At 40.5% G+C, this 22609-nt stretch overlaps 1 protein-coding gene across 1 annotated transcript in view; it reads right to left on the bottom strand.

Moving 5' to 3' along the window:
* Positions 1-10617: 10617 nt before the first annotated feature.
* LOC126245923 (T-complex protein 1 subunit alpha) overlaps positions 10618-22609 on the bottom strand; it is a 96376-nt gene continuing 84384 nt past the window's right edge. Inside the window, exons 10-13 of the mRNA XM_049948356.1 lie at positions 13078-13168; positions 11495-11687; positions 11220-11383; positions 10618-10958 (exon numbers count right to left, since the gene is read on the bottom strand). Of these exons, the coding sequence (XP_049804313.1) occupies positions 10748-10958; positions 11220-11383; positions 11495-11687; positions 13078-13168 (659 nt within the window). The 3' untranslated portion in view covers positions 10618-10747. The remainder of the gene's footprint in view (positions 10959-11219; positions 11384-11494; positions 11688-13077; positions 13169-22609) is intronic.

Genomic DNA, 22609 nt, shown 5'->3' with positions numbered 1-22609 from the left:
CTTTTGCACATGAGTGTATTTCGCTCTGTGGAATTCAAACGTATAATATTTTTTAACGGATGCCATCAACCTATATTCAGGACAGTGCAAATTAAAAAGTCCTGTGGTGTCTCTCTCTTTTTTTAAAAAAGAAAAAAACCAACCTCGCAATTAATATTGGATGGGATTATTTGTAACCTGAAGAACAAGAACTCTTCACAAAATTTGTACTCTTTACTGCCTATTATCTAATAACTTGCTTTATTTGTGTAACACAAAATTAATTATACGATACACGAAACCAATAAAGACAAGAGACAAGCAAGACAGTATACATTTCTTCAATCCTTAAGTCCTAGCATTTTTTTCTCTCTAATTTTGCTACAGCTTTACATGGCATGCTTTCCTTTCTGCAAAAGAACCTATTACCTCATCACACTTCATTATACGTTTTGCTTCATGAAAAGACGAAATATTGTTATCTAATGCTGAAAAAGCTGTTCATACAAACAGTACCCAAGACTGGTGTGGTTTCTCGTTATGATTACGTGTATTATGTCACTTTCAGCTACATAAAATGAAATAGGCCTATCTAATATTGCAGCGATTGTAACACACACCAAATAAATGAGACTGTTTTGGCACAAACGGTCACTTATTTTTTTAACACGACTGAATATAATTCACGAATTACCAATATCAAATGCCTATTAGGCCTACTACAAGGAAAAAGCTTTATGTTCATAAATGGTTTCACATTTCATTCATACGCTCCAGCTTCTCAAGCACGAGATCGAAAAGTAGTGGTACGAAATTTTTATATAAATTTGGAATTGTCATATTCTTCCATAATTGGTGTGATGTCCCCATTTCTTCTCCTTCCTCTTTCTAACAAACAATCTTGTCATCACTAATTCTGTAACTATTCCTGCCAGTGTCAAAACTTATTCTCCAGTTAATTTCACTAACCCTGCCACAATCAATGGCTTATGTATCCCGTGTTTATTCTCGGTTAGGCGTTATTAGGTGTTCGTGCAATGCGTTTTCCACGCTACTCCCAGAATAGAACTTAGGCAGCTGCTACCCGGGTCTGCACAACTGGCCATTACTAGTGTAGCGGCCTGGCCAAAAATTTTTCTTGGGTACACCGGGAAGATAATACATAATCTTTCTTATCTGTTATTGCTGTTAGTCGTTTATTTCCACTCTGGTAGTCTGAATCTATGGATTTCGCTGGTAATTATAACAATGCTGATCATCCACAAACCCAGTCAAACACATAAACAAACAGTTATTGGCATTCATCTGTTCGACTTTGTTCCGCTCAGCTCATATAGCTCCATCCCCTTCTGTCCGCAGGGAAGTTTATTCCTAGTTGCAACGGGGGTTCCCTTGGCAGACACATGATGTCCACTATGCATGCATTCAAAAATCAACTTATGATTCATTCAGAAATAAACTTAGAATGTGTTCAAAAACCAACAGGGATGTGTTTCAAAATCATATTAATAATAGAGAGACCAATGTGTGCCAGATACTAGGGATGCGTTCCAAAATTGTATGAATAATCGAGAGACCAAAGTGCACTGGATACTAGGCACTTTGTGAAACAAGGTTTTTTTCCTCAAGAATATTAATCCAGATATCATTAACAAACTCCTAGTTTGATTAACTCTCACTCCACCCCGCCCCCTCACCACTAGAACACTTGCCGCTTACACTGTGCTTCAGACTGATTTTTGTCCTGTGGGACTGTTTTTGTTAGACGAGATTTTGTTTGTTTTCATGTCTCATATTTGCGGGGTTAAAATTTATCTGTTTTTACTATTCTTTCATGTGTGACATTGAAAAATATCAGAAGCAACTTCATCATATGATGCTGAGCAGAAAAGTTCAACATTCCTCTCTTGGCCAGGGAATTGCTGTATGAAGTCAATAGAGAGAAATAATTTGTGTGTTATGTGCCTACACAGTTAACAATAAGTGTTCATTATAATGCTCCCAACCATTCTGTTGTCACTGACAAGATGCCAGTCATGACAAAGCAAAAGGTGAACAGTTGGCTTTAGCACGACTATTTTGAAGTGAGTAACATGGCTACGTTGAATTAAGTGGTAATCTTAAAAAGGTGAAGCTTATGGAACTAATCTCTCTCTATGAACCACAGTTCCCTGATATGAAATTGACAATCTGATAAAAACATATGAGCATACAGCCATCAGGCTACCACTGTATCACCGCCATTTCAACCCAATAGGACAAAGTTATTTTAGAAAATTCAATAGGACAAATGATCTTGTCATAAAATTATGGCAGTAGCAATGTTACTGCAAACATATGTGACAGCGACAGCAGCACCTCCACTAGGGTGTTCCCACTGTCACTACAGGAAAGATGACTAGTCTGATGCAGCTGAGTGCTTGGACTGTGTAGCTTACATACTTACATAGGAAAATTACATTACAATTAATATTTATTAATTATATATTAATATGAAGGCTACTGACAATAAAAGAAAGAATGAATCTCATGCCAAGGAACTCAGTCTATCATACAAAATAAATCTTTCTCTGTTTGCAATACAGAGGTAGTGTATTTTGATCGCTAATCTTCTTTCTCCCAAATTGATACGATAAATTTGTTAATTGAAAGAAAAAAAATGTAGGGGTATCTGCAAATAGATTTGCAGTCATGTTTGGCACTTTCTTATAAATGTCCATCTCCGTTACATATGCTATACAACTCACAATGACCGATTTCGCTTGTTGCCATCATCAGATCTGTCAAAAATAGAAAAAAATCTAGAACAATATAATACACATGGCTAACAGCTGTACATATTATCCAGACGTACCATTAAAAGTATGCTGCTGCAAGTATCATTGTCAAACAATCTGTAGCCACGGTGAACTGATATAAGGACCATAATACCAACAGCCTTATGCAATAAGCTAAGGTACAAAAATACATGAAAAGAACAAGATAGTTCGTCCATATGGTAAGAGGCTTGTTACTATGCCATATAACAGTGTACTTTCCCATAAAGTTGTACAAGCTTTCAGAAAAAATCAGTGTTAATATTGGATTACAGAAGAAACATACAATGGGTTCTAGGTTACGTCACAAAACTGGCAACAACATTAATATATATTTGGAATCCGGGGTCTACAAGATTAGTTGCCAGGGCTTTGGTCAGAGGGCGAGGAACTTTAAGGCCTACTTCAAAGAACTTACATGCAGCCAAAATAAGACAGCATATGGAGCACACACAGAAAAATATGTGGTGGGAATTATGCAGGATAATTTGGAAGTGTTGCAGAGGACACCTAAAGGAAAATTACTAAACCTGTTAAGAGGAAATGGAACATAAACAAACAAAGAAAATGGCAACAGGTGTTACTGCATAACGAAAATAGCAAATTTAACTTGAATGCATATTTCAATGTATTCAGGAACCTACTAGTCTGAACATTGTTACATACTGCAGCAGCTCAGCCTGTGGCCACATATGAGGTCTTTTAAAAAAATTCCAGAAGCTTGCCTTCAAAATTTTTTTACACTTACCTTTACACTGCTTCAAAATTATCTCCTCCACAATTGATACACCACTCCCAATGCCATTTCCACTTCCAGAAGCAGTGTTGGTATGATTCCTGCTGGATCATGCGAAGTGCCATCAGAGAATTTTCTTTTATCTTGCCTGTCACTGCAAATCTCCATCCTTTCAACAGTGTTTTCAACTTAAGAAATAAAAAAATTTTAAAAAAAGTCCACACGGACCAGGTCTGGAGAATGAGGAGGATGAGGCAAGCACAGTGATTTTGTTTCTTAGGCAATAGTAACGCATCAACAGGGAGGAATTTGTGGGTGCTTTATCGTGATGTAAGAACCACGAACTGTCTCGCCACATTTCAGGCCGTTTCCTTCTCACAGGCATTCCAACATGTCCCGATAGTACCACTGATTAACAGTTTGTCCCTGAGGAACAAATTCATGGTGAGCTAATCCTTCAAAGTCAAAGAAAAGTACCAGCATGGCTCTGATACTTGACCTGACCTTACCAAATCCACTGTGGAGACCTAACCTTGGTCTCAACATCTTAACCAGGGACCCACGTCTGATCACCAATTATGGTTCTCTTAAGGAACATCTCATTCTCATTCATGATACAGAAGCTCTTCACAGATTGCAAGGCAAAGGTCTTTCTGGTCTTGACTCATGAGCTGTGGGATGAACATGGTGGCAACACAATGGTTCCAAGATGCTGTGTCAGGATTTCAAGACATGATCCAACAGAAATGTTACATTCTTCTGCAGTCTCTCTGGCAGTCAGTCTTTGATCGGCATGCACAATTTTGTTGACGTTCCCAACATGAGCATCGTCGGTAGACATTGAAGGGTGTCCTGAACAAAGGCCGTTTTTAACTTCCATCAGGCCATTTTTAAACCATGTGAACCATTCGTAACACAGAGTACGGCTTAAGCACTCATCACTTTAGGCTTCCTGCATTATTTATGAGGGCTATCCACAAAGTACTTTACGTTTTGGAATTAAAAATAAAGTATTGGGAAATTTTTTTATTATATACAGATGAAAGCCACACTTAAATACTACATTTCTACATAGTTGCCATTTAAATTAAGGCACTTATCATAGCGATGGACGAGCTTGGAAATTCCTTCGTCGTAAAATTCGGCCGCCTGCGCCTTCAACCACATGGCGACTGTCTTTTGGAACAGTAGTGTGATTTTTGTGGACTTCCTGAAAAGAGGCACTACAATAAACTCTCAAAGGTATTGCCAAACTCTGCACAACCTCAGAAGAGCAATACAAAACAAGCGCAGGGGAAAGTTGGGCTCAAAGATCTTGCTGATTCACGACAACACCCGGGCCCACACGGCAAATGCCACTCGTGAAGTTCTCGAATCTTTTAAGTGGGAGTTGTTTCCTCATCTGCCGTACAGTCCTGACCTGGCACCGGGCGACTTCCACTTATTCCCAGCAATGAAGAAGTGGTTGGCAATGCAGCGTTTTGATGACGACGCACAGCTTCAAGAAGAGGTAACCACATGGTTGAAGGCGCAGGCGGCCGAATTTTACGACGAAGGAATTTCCAAGCTCTTCCATCGCTACAATAAGTGCCTTAATTTAAATGGCAACTATGTAGAAAAGTAGTATTTAAGTGTGACTTTCATCTGTATATAATAAAAAAAAATTCCAATACTTTATTTATTTTTAATTCCAAAACGAAACGTAATGTACTTTGTAGATAGCCCTCGTATTATGTCTCTGTAAAGATTTTCTCGAGATTCACACAAAATTTAATGCAGACATGTTGCTCCTCTAACTCTGCCATTCCAAAATTCGCAAACTGTGCAACAACGTTCTATTCAAAACAGCACTGGACAATAAGTAACAGGCATATAACAATGAAACTTCTGGCAGTAACACATGAAACACAAGCGTGTGCAAGGATGCCAACCATACAGCAAAATTACAAATGTTCTGGAATTTTTTGACAGACCTTGTACACTGGCCACTCCAGCATGAAGACAGGGGCTTCCTTCTGTCATCATCATCATCATCATAGGAAAACTAAATCATCCTACAGAGGCCGCAAGATAGTAGCAGCTGAAGTCTACTCTGAATGCACTGTCGACCATCTTTTACTAAAGGTCATGTTTTACTTGCTTTGTTATGCTGAAAGGTTTTCTATTAATAAATTCTATATTACTTTTTACTCTTTTTATTCTGCCTTACAAGATGTGACATTTACTCTGTCCTGCTAGGTGGCTTCTATTAAACTATTAGCTTTTTTTTACCCATTTTACTCGCACTTTAGGTAAGGATTTTATTTCTATTTCATTTCACGTTTCATTTTTTGGCAGATTTTTTGCCATTTGAAATCATTTTAAATAATGACTATGCGTATTAAGTTACTGAAATTTTGGTTTGGTCACTAGTGTACCTGGCACTAGTGTCCTCTAATGGTTAAGGCTAGGTTTGTATTAGTATAGGACACCCCCAGACCATCACTGGTACTTGGTATGAACCTATGCATGCAGACTGAATGTGCTACTTTTGCCACAGTACTTTTAACATGATCAAAATTGCTCACACCACTGGGGCATGAGGTTTGCCTTGCCTCCCAGACAGCACATGCCGGTATGGCGTCATCAACCCCTCACGGCACTGTGGCTCCTATACTTACCCTGGCATGCAGGTTAAAAGGGACACTGGCCAGGCCCTCAGTAGACCTTTTACTGTCATTTAGGCTGGTTTGTTCATGAGTTGTTTGAAGTGAATTGATCCAGCTCACCAAATACAGTACTTCATCTTTATTACTCCAGCATTTCGTTATTTTTCTTTTTGTTCTCAAAGGCAAGTTAATAATTTAATTTATTTAATAAAACCAATTTCTGAGGGACATATCCGAGATTTATTTTCAGAGGTATCCTGTGTCTTGACAAAATTTGGGGGAGGGGGGCCGGGGGGTGGGACTTTCAAAACATCTGGTTGGCCAGTTGGTGGATTTGGGGTAGGGGACCAAACAGCAAGGTCATCAGTCCCTTCACAGAAGCAGGATGGCCAGACATGGATTCGAACTGTCATCCTCCCAAACGCAAGTCCATTGTGCTAACCACTGCACCACCTTGCTCAGTAACATCTCTAGCTATGTCCTTGTTTGTTCTACTTATTTTACAAAACATAGTGTCATTTCATGTCCATCTTTTCATTTTTATGGAGGTACAACAGCAAATAAATGAATTCTTCGGGCATGGTCTGTTACTGGAGTAAAAAATTGTCAAACATATATAAAACAGTTATTTGAAACTTCCTGACAGGTTGAAACTGTGTGCCGCCGGACCGAGACTCGAACTCAGGACCTTCACTTTTCGTGAGCAAGTGCTCTACCATCTGAGCTTTAATTTCACCAGTACCTCGTCTCCTCCCTTCCAAACATCACAGAAGCTCTCCTGCAGACCTTGCAGAACTAGCACTCCTGGAAGAAAGGATATTGCAAAGACATGGCTGTGGCAAAGCAGTATTCTAAAAAGAGTACGGAGAAGCATAGTGTAGGCAGTCTCCTTAGTAGATCTGTTACATTTTCCAAGTGCCCTGCTAATAAAACACAGTCTTTGGTTAGCCTTCCCCACAACATTTTCCGTGTGTTCCTTCCAATTTAAGTTGCTCGTAATTGTAATTCCTAGGTATTTAGTTGAATTTACAGCCCTTAGATTTGACTGATTTATCATCTAACCGAAGTTTAATGGATTCCTTTTAGCACTCATGGGGATGACCTCACTTTTCATTACCTAGGGTCAATTGCCAATTTCCTCTGCAAACAATGTAAGACAGCTGCTCAGATTGTCTCCCAAATCATTTGTATAGAATAAGGAACAGCAAAGGGCCTATAATACTAACGTTGGGAATGCCAGAAATCACTTCTGTTTTATACTGTGACTTTCTGTCAATTACTACGAACTGTGACCCCTCGGACAGGAAATCACAAATCCAGTCACGATATTCCATAAGCATGCAATTTCACTACGAGTCATGTGGTACTGTGTCAAAAGCCTTTGGAAATCCAGAAATACGGAATCGATCTGAAATCCCTTGTCAATAGCGCTCAATACTTCATGTGAATAGAGCTAGTTGTGTTTCACAGGAATGATGTTTTCTAAACCCATGTTGACTGTGTGTCAATAGACCGTTTTCTTCTAGATGATTCATACAGTTCGAACTCTATATATGTTCCAAAATCCTGCAGCATATCGACATTAATTATATGAGCCTGTAATTTAGTGGATTATTCCAACTACCTTTCATGAATATTGGTGTGGCTGTAAAAGACAGCCAATCTTTTGGGATTTTGCATCTGTTTAAATTTGGCATGTTGGGTTGTTTAGTTGTTTCTGCAACAGTGTTCTGACCCGTTTTGGGTACCACGGAGGATCAGCTCAGTCGTTTGTTAATTTATTTGGTATAAATCTCCCAATAGCTGCCAATACTTTGGATTGAAGCCATATCCGGTCTACACTTATATTGTTAATTTGGAAGGAGTGGAGCGTGTATCTCAGGAAGATGTCAAGTGAATTTTTATCAGCTGTTTTGTTCGGATTAGCCAGAATAACGGTGATGAGTTTCTAGAATAAAGTATACCAAGCAGATAAGTAGGTATACCATGGTAACAAATGAGAACAAGTGTGGGAACAATGGCTCACTCTCTGTCCTTGTTGTGCATTGTTGAGACCTGTGCATTGTTGAGACCTTTGTAGTGTAAGATGTCACTGCACTGCCAATTGGCTCGTTATATTAGTTATTGATCGCTGACGCATGTAACAGTTTTATTGTATTCGTTCAGGAGTAGTAGTGTACGTATTTTCGTCATGAGTAAACGGAAACATACAACATTAACTCTCAAAGAATAACTTAATGCTTTGAAGCGGATATACAATGGTGAGAATGTATCTAAACCGGCAATGGAATCGGGTGTTGGTAAAGCAATCATTTGTGATTGGAAGATGAACCGAGTGAAGCGTTAACAGTCCTGTGCAAACGCCTTTGGGAAAAACACTAAATTCGCCAGACTTTGAAACTGTCTCAGTACGATAAAATGGATGAAGCTCTTTTCCTCTGGATTACGCAGGAAAGAGAAAGGTGAACTCCTTTGAGTGGAGCACTGGTTCTGGAGAAAGCTGTTTACCTGAACAATTTAATGAATGGTGATCAAGTCTTTTAATGCGAGTACGGGTTGGTTGGAGAGATTAAAAAATGTCATGGAATCAATCAGCTAACAATTACTGGAGAGAAGCTTTCTTCTAACCGTGATGCAGCAAAGGAATACTCGGGTGAGTTTGAAAAAATGATCGAGAGGGAAAGTATTTTGCCCAACAAATTTACAACGCTGATGAGATTGGCCTTAACTTTAAGGAATTGCCAATAAAAAGCCTGGCATCAAAAGCAGAAGACCATGCTCCTGGTTTTAAAACATGCAAAGATCATGTGACTATTAGTGTGCAGCAATGTTGCTGATAATCACAAAGTGCCTTTAATGCTGATTGGCAAATCTGATAGGCCCAGAGCTTTTAAAAACTGAAACACGAAGTCCCTGCCCATATATTATTGCAACCGGAAAAATGCATGGATGGATGGTAAGCTGTTCAAAGAATGGTTTCACGGCCAGTTTATTCCCTCTGTTTGACAGTTTTCTAAGGAAAATCATTTGTCTCCCCATGCAATCTTTTCGATTGGTCACGCACCATCACACCCCAGCACTGAGGAATTATTTGATGGAGAAATTGTGGCAATGTTGTTGCCACCCAATGTTACACCCCTTCTACAGCCGATGGACCAAGGCGTACTGCAAACATTAAAACTGATTTATAGAAAACTTTTTTAAGAATGCTGATTCAAGATGATAGAATTCCTTTCGTGGACAAAATAAAGACCAATGTGAAGGATGTTTATTGGGCCACTGAGGCACTGAGGCATGACAAAATATTTCCGAAAATACTCTGAGAAAATCGTGGAGAAAAGTGAGGCCATTTCTTAAATTTTAGGACAACCTAGTTGAAAATAGAGAGATTTGAAGAAGCTAGTGAAGGAGACCTAGATGAGTGGATAGCAGCGGATGGGGCATGTTTGGAGAACCTTACCGACACTGATTTAGTTGCTGCTGTGACTCAAGACCAGGAAGAAGTGGATTGCTGTGACATATGTGACAATGAGCCTTAAAGCAACATAGGAGAGCTGGTGCCCCACAGTGATGCAGCAGAAGCCCTTGACCTCACACTACATTACTTGGAGCAACAGCCCACTGCTACACCTGCGGATTTGACGCTTACGAGACGATGCCGCAACTATGCGTCTTTAAGACTGTCTTCATTATGCCAAAAACAATGACTGAATTTTTGTCATCTAAAAAGTAGGGATAAAATGTCTGCTGTATTTTAGTAAGTTTGACAGCTTTTCTTTCATTGTTATGCGATGTTTAAACCTAACGTTTTCTTGCCAAATTATCTAATACATGTTTACTTTACTGTGTAAATTAAAACAGTGTGTATGTACAGCAGTTTACCACACAGTTTTCCATACTTAGACTAACATTTTTCGTGTTCGGATTAACCGAATGTTCGGATTAGCAGGACTCTGCTGTATTTTTCATTTATTTTTGTGGGATTTGGGGGTTGCAATATTCAGTCTCGCTACTACAACCCTGTGTTCACTAATCCCTGTGTCCATTTTGATGTTTGTTGCTAAGAGGCGAAGTGTATTTTCAGAACCATTTACTATTCGTGTGGGCTCATGAACTAACTGCTGAAAATAATTTTCAGAGAATGTGTTTAGCACAATTTTGGACGATTTTAACAGAATGGAACAAAAAGGATTGCATTCTCTTCATGATTTCTCTGTAAATATACAAATTTTAACACAAGCAAATTCTGGTTTAACTCTAACACATAGGAGATACTTGTACTATAAATGAAGCACAAATTTCTTTGGTGAAACTGATTTAATTCATTTCAAAATTGTGTAACAAATGTGATGAAAAATAAATGCATATAGTCTAGATTTATGATGCATGTCTGTTAAAAAAAAAAAATTCAACAAACACAAAACTGATCAACAGCATAGAAATGGTTACAAATTTTTAATTAAATATGTTAGCCAATTGTTAACAAGTTAACGTCAGAAAGCCTCAGTATCAGTTTTGTTACACTCACAAAAAGCAGAGGAAAAGTAAACCTGAATAATGATAAATAGTTAGTCTTCTAACTCTCCAGATTCATAAGCATTTCGGTAAGATTTGTTGTCCTTTCTTTCTGGATCCAGACGAATCATATCATCAATGCGAAGAATGGTAATCGCTGCCTCCGTAGCAAACTTGAGTGACTTTATTTTTGAAATAGCTGGTTCCAAAACACCAGCCTTCTTGTTATCACGTACAGTGCCTTCATACAAGTCCAAACCAACCCTATCGGAAAGCAGAAATATTTTAAATATACACTATGCAATGACAATTTAAATTTATCAGTAATCAATAACACAGTTATTAGTGCTCTAAATAAATAATTATTACAGGATTGGTTCGGTTCTAAACAGAGTTGACCCTTTCTGATGAAAAAATTGGTAGATCTTTAATTAGTTTAACATGTTTAATTCTGCTTTGCTGTTACTCAGCAAATACATTTGGAAACTGGTTGTGGGACCCTGAGAGGAAGAGACATTGACTTACCACTTAAGATGTGCATGATCTACTTTAGTTTGGCTAGAATTGTGATAGGCCCTCAATTTTGCTACAAGATCAGTTGCATCTTGTGCAGCATTTACTGCAAGTGTTTTAGGAATTACCAATAAAGATCGTGCAAACTCAGCAATTGCTAACTGCTCACGGGAACTCTGTAACGAGAAATAATTCTTATTAGCATCAGTCTCTGGATCCCAATATTATCTTTGTCAAGTAAAGAGAATGTACATCACTAATTTAAGAAAAGCATTGATTTTACTTACTAAGGATGTAGCAAAATTTTCCAAATAAATGGAAAGAGCTGCTTCAACAGCACCACCACCAGCAACAACACTCTTACTCTCTAGGACACGTTTCACAACAGACAGAGCATCATGTACCGATCTCTCCATTTCATCACAGTAGAAATCATTGGGCCCACGCAGTATGACTGATGCTGCTGTACGGGCTTTAGGGCTGGAAAAAGAAAAAAAAGAAATTGGTAAATCTACACAAATTCCAACAGTCTACAAAATAAATGTCATAGTACAAAAAATTCAATTCTTCTCATTTGGATGCATGCTTAAATTTCCTGGAAGAAAAACTGTGGACAGGACTTTAACCTGGTCTGGCACACAGTTTTAGTCTACCAGTATGTTTCAAATCAGTGCACACACTGCCTCAAAGTGAAACATTCATTCTGGATGCAAGTCAATGATAATACAGTGTGGTTACAATTAAACTTTCACTACCTGAGGCATTGCAGATGGAAAAATTTTCACCATATGGGTACCCAACTTTAAAGGAATGATGTACAGATTGCACACTGCAGGTTCTCATTGTTAGAAGCATTATTGGCATGACCTGCCGACAGGCACCAGTACTGGTACAGCAATATAGGGTTGAAACACAATCATCAGTGTGCATTACAGCTTCAGCCAGTCGACACTGGTCTGGACAAGGTGAGCAGGGCTTTAATCGTAGAGCTGTTTTATCAAACTAACAGCAATAGTGCTTCTGCTCTTCACAACCACTGATGCATTCAAGGATTATGGAGTGGTCCTCCTTCCATACCAGGATTGAAGAACATGATTAGGAAGTTTGAATTAACTGACAATTTCGGAATGGCGCCTGGGAGAGGCCAACACTCAATTGTGCCACAAATTATGACTGCGGCAATGGCTGAGAATGCTGGACTATTTGTGATCTTCCAGCATTGTACGAGCTACATCAGGACAGCTGAATATTTCATGGTCCTCAGTTCAAAAAGTGCTGCAAAAAATTGCGAAATGTCATCTGCACAAACTTCTAGGCTGTCATGGATGCAGATGGTCATCACATTGAGCAACGTTTGTAACCTGGAATGTAAACATGGTATGCAGTTAATAATGTTACCCTATCAGGTGCAAATTAAAACGGGTTTCTTTCGATGGTTTATTAGTTATTTCTCATCCGTGTGTCCTTACAAATGTTTCCACAAAGTTTCAGTGTTCTGTGATCACTTTTTTTTTCATGCGGGTCCTCTCATGCAGCGACAGTTTAATTATAACCACCCTATATGTCTAACTGTTTGAAGAGTGGAAAGGACTATTAATCATTAAAACAGTTGAGTTCACTCAATATTATATACCATGAACATAAAGCACCATTCCAACAACATTTAGGATATGATATACAATAAATCCAAAAAATGTCCAACTATTTAAGTATGTGTGTGTATTTTGAAACAAAAATTATTAGTATCACTTATAATGTTATTAGGTTCGTGTTAGACAACCACTTTGGATTGTATGAGAACAAATTTTCAATTATAACTAATTCATTCTTTACTGTTAACATAATGATTACCAGAGGTGAAAATTCCTACCCTTTGATAAGTATAAGTTCATCATCACACACACGGTCCTGCACTACTTCGGCTGCCTCTCCAACTGCACTGGGGTCGAAACTTTCTTCACCTAAAAAAGAAAAAAAAAACATTATTATTCATACGCTCCCTGTTTATCCTTTGTTTGTCAGTTTGTGCCAGTATGAGCACATATGCCTGAAGACAGAAGAATGATGTTAGGAAAGCTGGAGAACAAGTATATGATAAAGATAGAGGAAATACAAGCAGAAGGGGACAGGGCTAGAGAGAATGCATGAAGGTTGAGCCAGTAGGAAGCACAGTGAAAGTAAGCAAGATACACATAGGTACGTGAGAAGGGAGCGACAATAGTGTAGTTTATTCACAATGTTCTAAATGAGAGTTCCCCATTTCTGGATCAGTTGAAGCTGGTTAACTCCGGGTCACAAGTATTTTGTGTCTGGCTGCTGCCAACATTAGTGATCTTACAATGCAGCACTAGTATGTACCATAACCATTATGGAGTGATTATCATGTCATGCTATGCCAAGTCCAAAAGCACATATGTAGTGTGAAAACTGTGTGAGGAAAATGTGGCCTGCTATGTTCACACCCCCACTTCTCTTCCTGCAGTTGTCAATAACTTGGGTTTCAGTAAACAGAGCTTGCTTCCTCTGTTCACCACACCCCCATGGAAACTGTTAGGATGGCAGCAATGAACTATGTGTAGGAATTTAAGTTGTAAAGAGAAGTTACAAGCTAAGAATAAAATTGTGGGCAGAAATTGGGGGGGGGGGGGGGGAAACAGCAGAGTGAGTGGGAGAAGTACTATAATCAGCTGTTTAATTCCAACCCAACATAAGTATTTGATAATTACTGTAAGAATAAGATAGTGCTCAAGTGTGATGCTATGTATATAGTCAGGAAACAAAGAAGGAAACAGATTTGCAATGTAAGCACAATAACAACTAACTCAAAATAGTTGGTGAGTAACGCAAGCAGCCACAATTAGTTTTTCAATGCTTTTATTTCAGAGTCAAAGTATTTATGGCTGGTTGCATTACTCACTAACAATCATTAATGGTCTTGGAGTTCGAAATATCCAGCATGGATTCAAAATAGTGACACTCCCACTGTTTCCTTTTCCTGACCTCAAGTATCTCCTGTTTGTTTACAAACATATTATGGGTCAAATGCTACAACTATTTTGCTAAACATATGATTTAAAAGAGGTTAAATGTGTCATATCTGCACAAATTGTGAACTAGCATCTACAATATGCATTTTATTATTAATGTCTTGTTTTACTACTGATTTGGATTAAAGTACATGCATATTTTGGAATTGGTAACTCTTTCCAATAAAATTTTTTTCCTGGGAGCCTTGAAACAAATTCTTTGTAAGCAATGTACATGATGATTACTATCACAGTTACAGATTTATTTCAGGTTGAAAAATTTATTTTTGATAATTACCTGTAATTACAGGTAGTTTAATGTTAAACACAACACAAGATCAAATGATAAAGCAAAGTGGGAGAGCTCAATTTTCTAAGGTCAATGAGAGCATGATAGTATCTGTCAATATGAAAAGATGGGGCGAGTTCTAAACAATATGAGGGTTATTTTACTGAATAACTACAGTGAAGCACCACAAACTAATTTTACACACACCTTGAAGATCAGTTGATAGAGACTAACAAAGGGTCATAACAGTCAGGCCCTCTTCGATTTCCTTCACGTAAATAAGATCTGAAGGACAGTGCCCGGATATCAGTATCACAAAGCAGTAGAACAATACTAAAAAAACACCTTTGATATTTTGATTTCCTAATGCTATTAACAACAAAACATTGCCAACTACTTAACATAGTTGCCATAGTTGAGTGTGCAGTGCCTAGTAATATGAAGGCATTTGTTTGAATCGCAATGGTAACATAGCTTTACTTTTATTTCAATTTCATATTTATTAATAAATGGAAATGTTAATTAACCAATATTGTATTATAATGTTTTAATAAAAAGAAGTTCTTTGAGACAGAAAATGTGTTCAAAAATTATTAAGACCAGTATATTTCATAGTGATCAGCACACAGAAGTATGCGCTTGTGAATTAATACTGAAAAATAGTTCACTTTTAATTGTAACTGTATACAGATCCCCACTGTGAAATTTTTGAATCATTTATGATGAATTTAGACTCCTTACTTTGCTATCAGACAGCAAACAGTTAATAGTCTATGAAGATTTAGTTTTCCTGAAGGTTTCTGACAGGAAAACAAATCTGGAAACCTAATTCCGATCCTACGATTCTATCTCAGTAATTAACTTTCCAACACAGATGGATAAAGACAACAGGATCCTAATTGGTAATGTGTTCTCTGATGAAGCACAAAGTAAGAAAACAACTGTTGCCAAGAACTGTAGATCCTGCAGTAGTCACAGACTACAGAAATCTTGTTCCTCAAACAGAATGTCCCTGAAGGAACGGGATATGACAGGAATAATCATTTGAAGCAAAAAACTTCATAGGGACATGTCCCTTATTTCAAACAGTTTCTGAGAAAACACATTTTATGCACATTGTTATTTATTTTCTGTATCATTCAATACTAGTCAGGTTTACAAATGTATGGCAGTAAGTAAACATTACAACATGTGTTTTAAAAAGTATCATACATATTTTTAACACACATTCACTTCTAAGCATTATTGTACACATCACATTACAGCTCTTGCTCAGTTCACAATGAATGTCTGAATACCCCACCTCAACTTCAGTGGACATGTTTTGCTTGGCCGAGTCCTTTGCACATTCACTAATGAGGCCAGCAGCATTAATGATGCAAGCAAGAAGTTCATATTGCATGTTTATCTTTCATTTGTACCCCTCAGACTTCATCAAACCCAATAAACTTAAATGTAATGGTCGCCAGCAGCCCCAAAACAAATGTACTTTAAACATTTTCTATCTTGGAAACCATTCAGAATAGGGGATACGTTAATATGAAGTTTTTTGCTTCAAAAGAGCATTCCTATCATATCCCTGAATACTGACATTTCCTCCTAGGACACCCTGTATTTAAATGGTTGTCCATTTATTATAAAAGTGGAGTTAGTTCTTTTTACAGGTGACACCATTATTGTCATCACTCATACTACGGCAACAGCAGGAACTGTAAATAACGTTCTTAAAAGTACCATTTTCTATGAATGGTCTCACTTTCAATTTAAAAAAAGACAACATATTCAATTCTGTACATCTACCGGTACTACACCAATGATATTGTGCCTCAGCAGCCAGAGACTGTGTGTGTGTGTGTGTGTGTGTGTGTGTGTGTGTCATTTATGGTGAATAGCAACTATTGTTTTCAACATTGTCACATACCAACCTGGATTTCCCATTGTTGTATTTGGCTACTGCTTCACGGTACATTTATTTCCTCAGGAAGTTTGTTGTAAAGTACCACATGAAAAAAAAATGACATTCATCGCTCCAAACTAAGGTTGTATTTACGACAAAAATAATGCCACAAATAATGGTGCAACTAAAATTTTTATCCCTTACCCAGTGATATAAATGCTTGACCAACAGAAAAGTAACATCTGAAAACAAACTGAAAAAGATTCTCCTCGGCAAAATCTTCTCTAACACAGAAGAATTTCTATTGGTGTAATGTGTAAAAGATAGCTGCTAGGAATTACTGGCTCACACCTGTATGTTTTTAAGAGAATGATACATTTATACGTAATCAACACGTAGTGAAAGTATTCACTATAGCTAAAAATAAATTTGGTACAAAAATCTGAAACAGCAAACAGAAAATAAAACACTTTCTTATTTCTATAGTCAGGCCACTAGTAGTATGCAAGACACTTCTCACACACGAAGGGCACTGTGGAGGTGACTAGTGCCAATCCAAGATCTGGAATTCATAAATGTTGCCATGGTGACAGTCCCACATGCCACTCTTACAATTCACTGTTGCACACGGTTTACTGATGGGTGAGGGACGCGGTGTAACAAGCAGCAGTGTAGTGCTGTTGGTAACAAAGCCACCAGCTGTCACAGACATTCATTCAGCAGCTTGGTTTTAGAGATAGGACAGTATTATTGGTGTAATTAACTTTTTCATGTAATTAGTAATTAAAAACAAAAACTTTTTTTTCATAAAAAATTGCTGCTAATGATACTCCAACCAACAATTTTACAATTACCTATCTATTACATCATGCCATTTTTGCACCCATTCTGGCGCGTAATATTGTGCAACAAAGTTTCCCTATTGTCTTGAGTAGCCATTTGTTTATTTATTTATTTATTTATTACTCCAAACACTCTTGACTACAGAATATAGCAATCTATGTAACAGAGACTCTGCATCCAGCAGTTTTGTTTTAAGGCACAAAACAAACAGGGGGCCTTTGTGCGCCCATGTCAGAACCATAGAAAACAAAGACAGAAAAAGGAGTTACAAATGACTACACGTTCAGCCCAATCAACGGAAGGAAAGAGATAAAAACAGGGACTTTGAGAAAAGTACATAAAATATTCTATAGAGAAACGGTCCTGAACTAAAGATAAAATGTGCTTCACATTATCGCAGCGATGAATATAAAGTAAAACGCGGTTGACCTCGCGTCTTGTTCACTAAAACGGCCGACAACTCAGAAGGCAAACAAAAATGAGAACGTAAGTGGTTAAAAAAAGGGCATTCCATTAGGAAATGGCAAACCATCAAAGGCAGAGGGAAATGAGTACAAAATGGTGGGGAAGCACCACTTAACAAATGGCAATGGCTAAAAGACAGTGTCCAATAAGCAACCTAGCTAGAATGATCTCCTCATGGCCAGAGGGCTGAGAGGTCGTCCAAGAAGCCTGGAGAGGCTTAATTTACCGGAGCTTGTTTCCATGAGGGGGAGGGGGGGGGGACCAGTGGTGATGCCAAAGTGACACCACCTGCTGAGACGGTGACACATATAATCAGAGGGAATTTAACTAGTGGGCTGAGGTACGAGGAGTAAAACCTTGGCAGCAGCCTCATTTCTGTCACACTTACGTGACCAGGAACCCACATAAACATTACAGTGTCTCCATTAAGAGTGAGCAAGTGACAGCTTTCTTGGAACATTGCACTAAGGGATGGGTGATGTACAGCAAACAGAGTCTCTGCAGGGCACAGAGAGCCGGAGCAGATGACGCAATTAAGAAGCCTGTGTGTCTGATGTACTGCATGGCCTGATACAGGGCAAAGAACTCTACGGTAAATACTGTGCAGTGTTTTGGAAGCCGATACCAAAAATGGTCAGTGCCAATGACAAAAGCACACCCGACACCATGGTCAGTCCAAGACCCATCAGTGTAAACAAAGGTACTACAGTGAAGTTCGGTGCGGAAGTCGAGAAACTTACAGCATTAGAGAAAGTCTGGAGTGGTGTCCTTAGGAATCGAATGAAAGCCAATGTGAACAGAGGCCCCCCCACACGAAGGCAAGGTTGCGAAGGGTTCACACACATCATGAAAGTGGCCAGTAGTGTGAAATTAAGCTGCCGGAGCAAGAGCTAAAAGCAAATTCCTGAAGGTAACGGAAGAGGTACGCACCCCATACTAGCGATCAAAGCAGTCTTCAAAGAAAGAGGCACGGGATGGGTGGCCAGTCATGGCAAACATAAACATACAGCATAAACATACGGCATGCTTCTTTGTTGAGGAGAAAGTCACAGCGCTATGACAGCAGCAGTTTGGCAGCTTCTGCTACAGATTCTCAACTGTGTTAGTATAAAAAGGCGCCAGTGGCCAATGGGATGCCACGATGGTGGATAGTATTGAGATGGTGTAAGAGGAACGGATGTACAGATGCATTAATGAAATACCCATAGTGCAGTTTCAAATGGACCAGGAACTGGTACAAACGGAGGAGAGTAGTCCAATGTGCTCCCCAAGAAATACCGTTGAGGACATGTACGACACTGAGGGACCATGTACGGTGGAGCCAAATAAGACACGAGGGAAGATCACTCGTGGAGTATCGACATTGGCTTTCACTTTTCCACTCTTTATTGAAGACGATCAAGACACCGCTGAAGACACCGTTCAAGGAGTCAAGTCTGTGGAGAACTGCAATAGATCACAAAATCATCAACGAAAAGGGAGCCAGATATACCCAGAGGGAGACTGGCCATAACAGGGTTAATGGCAATAGCAAAGAGGATGAGGCTCAGGACAGAACCCTGAGGCACACCGTTTTCCTGGATAAAGGTGTCCAACAAGGTAGAACCCACACATACCTTGAAAAACTTTGTCTTTTAAAAATTCCTGAAGGAAACACGTCATGCGGCCACAGAAGCCCCACATGTAGATAGTACGAAGAATAGCACTCCTTCAGCAAGTGTCATACAATTTCTTTAAATCAAAGAACACAGACACAGTCTGTTATTTCTGCAGAAAAGCATTCGTGACACAAGTTGACAAAGTGAAGAGATGGTCAACTGTAGAACGGCGAGCTCGAAATCCACACGATGCAGTGGTTAGTAAATTGCAAGACTCAAGCCACCAAACCAGCCGGGTGGGTTGGTTGGTTGGGTTAAAGATTAAAGGGACCAAACTACAAAGGTCATCGGTCCCTTGTTTCATAAAAAATAAAAACACAGAGCACAGTGAAACTATCCACCAGTCAGGCGAAGCACTAAAAGAAAAATTCCGGGGGAAGAAAAGCCCCATGGTCCATTGTAAGACAACACGGAAAACAGAGCACAGCAACAAAAACAACATAGAGAACAAAGGCAGAAGGAATTAAAACTGCACAGCATAGGACTGTGGCTGGCTGATCACGAAAATAATAGGATGAGCCAGCCACTCTGCAACACGTTAAAACCTCCAGCCTAAAAGTTTAAGGTGGAGTCGAATTACAACACAAAACTAATTAAAAGATACAGCTCAAAAGAGGGTGATGTTAAAAAAATTTAAATGGACCTATAAAAGCTGCTTGCGCGAATAAAACTTAAAACCCGATCTGCCATAGAGAGATTGTCACCTAAAAGAGAGGATAAAATCACCCAGGAGATTAAAATCACGCCTGAGAGCGGTTAAAAGAGGACATTCCAACAATATATGGGCCACCGTCATGTTCGCACCACAGCGACAATGAGGGGGGGTCCTCTCGACGCAGCAGATGACCATGCGTCAGCCAAGAGTGACCAATGCGGAGCCTACACAGAACAACAGAATCCCTGCGAGAGGCCCGCATGGAGGAACCCCACACAGTCGTGGTCGCCTTTACCTGCCGCAGCTTGTTGGGTGCAGACAGAGTGCGCCATTCGTCTCCCCACATCCCAAAGACCCGACAGTGCAAAAACGTTCGGAGATCAGTTACCGGGAGGCCAATCTCCAACGGCAGTTTGCGGGTAGCTTCTTTGGCTAACTTGTCGGCGAGTTCGTTTCCCGCTATCCCAACGTGTCCCGGGGTCCATATGAACACCACCGAACGACCACGCTGTTCAAGAGCGTGAATGGACCCCTGGATGGCACCAACAATGGGATGGCGTGGGTAGCACTGGTCAAGAGCCTGCAGACTACTGAGCAAGTCACTGCAAATGATGGAGGACTCTCCAGTGCTGGTACGAATATGCTCAAGGGCACGAAAAATGGCTGTCAGTTCTGCGGTATAAACACTACAGCCTTCCGGCAAGGAGTGCTGGTCGACATAAGTCCGCATGAGCATAAGCGTATCCCACACGGCCATCAACCATCGAGCCATCGGTATAGATAACCTCCGAGGCATGGTATGCGCTTAGGAGAGCAAGGAATTGGCGGCGCAAGACTGCAGGAGGAACTGAATCTTTTGGCCATCGGGAAAGTTCCAGCCGAAGCTGCGGCCGACGAATACACCAAGATGGTGTATGTGGGCCGACCTGGAAAGCAGATGGAAGAGGCTAACACTCTAGTTCATTAAGGAGCGACCAAACACGGATCCCAATTGTATGGCCTGATCGTGGCCGCCGGTGTGGGATATGGACTGCCACATTTTCGAAAAGGAGACGATAGTTAGGGTGACGGGGTGAACAACGGACGTGGGCAGCATAGTTGGCTAACAGTTGTTGACGCCGAATACGAAGTGGAGGAACCCCAGCCTCAGCAAGGAGGCTATGAACAGGACTGGTGCGGAATGCTCCTGTCACCTGTCGAACCCCACAGTGGTTAACGGGGTCCAGCAGTTGCAACGCTGAGGGCGACGCTGAGCCATATGCCACACTCCCATAATCCAGTTGGGACAGCACAAGGGCTTTGTAGAGCTGCAGCAGCGTGTGACGATCTGCACCCCAAGTTGTGTTGCTTAGGCAGCGGAGGGCATTCAGACGCTGCCAGCACTGACGCTTGAGCTGACAAATATGTGGAAGCCAAGTAAGCTGGGCATCGAACAGCAATCCCAGAAAACGGTAAGTGTCAACAACCCTGAGCATAGCATCCTGAAGATAGAGCTCAGGGTGGGGATGGGCAGTTCGACGCCGACAAAAGTGCGTAACACAAGTCTTCGCAGGAGAAAATTGAAAGCCATGGGCTAGGGCCCACGCCTGCGCCTTGCGTATGGCTCCCTGCAACCGACGTTCTGCAACACCAGTGGTGGAGGAGCTGAAAAAGATGCAGAAATCGTCAGCATATAACGTGGGTGAGACAGACGACCCTACTGCTGCTGCAAGGCCATTAATGGCCACAAGGAAAAGGGGCACGCTCAAGACAGAGCCCTGTGGAACGCCGTTCTCCTGGATATGAAGTGAACTATGGGATGTGCCAATTAAAACGCGGAATGTCCGAACAGATAAAAAATTCTGAATAAAAATGGGGAGAGAGCCCCAGAAACCCCACCCACGCAACGTGGCGAGAATATGGGGCCGCCACATCGTGTCATATGCTCTGGAGAGATCGAAAAAGACGGAGACGAGGTGTTGGCGCTTGGAAAAAGCAGTGCAGATTGCAGACTCAAGGAAGACCAAAGTATCGGTAGTGGAACGGCCCTGACGGAAACCGCTCTGGCACGGAGCCAGAAGACCCCGAGACTCGAGCAGCCAACACAGCCGTCGACTCACCATGCATTCCAGTAGCTTGCACAGAGTGTTTGTCAAACTGATGGGCCGATAGCTATCCACATTAAGTGGGTCCTTACCAGGCTTCAGCACCGGAACGATGGTACTCTCTCGCCACTGCGACGGAAAGACACCATCGCCCCATATGCGGTTGAAGATGGCAAGAACACACTGCTGACAGTCCGGGGACAGGTGCTTGAGCATCTGATTGTGGATGCCATCTGGCCCAGAGGCTGTATCAGGGCACTGTGCCAGGGCACTTTGGAGTTCCCACAAACTAAATGGGGTGTTATACACCTCAGGGTGGCGAGAAGCAAAAGAAAGCCGTTTGCATTCCTCCTGGCGTTTTAGCAAGCGAAACGCGGGCGGGTAATTCCACGATGCAGAGGCCCGAACATAGTGCTGTGCGAAATGCTCGGCGATTGCATCGGCATCGGTGGATAGCGCCCCATTGATGGTAAGCCCTGTGACAC

The sequence above is a fragment of the Schistocerca nitens genome, chromosome 1 (assembly GCF_023898315.1).
Source record: "Schistocerca nitens isolate TAMUIC-IGC-003100 chromosome 1, iqSchNite1.1, whole genome shotgun sequence".
In the NCBI taxonomy this organism is placed as follows: Eukaryota; Metazoa; Arthropoda; class Insecta; order Orthoptera; family Acrididae; genus Schistocerca; species Schistocerca nitens.
Note: the sequence above shows the minus strand (reverse complement) of the source record. Positions and strands in the feature narration are given on the sequence as shown.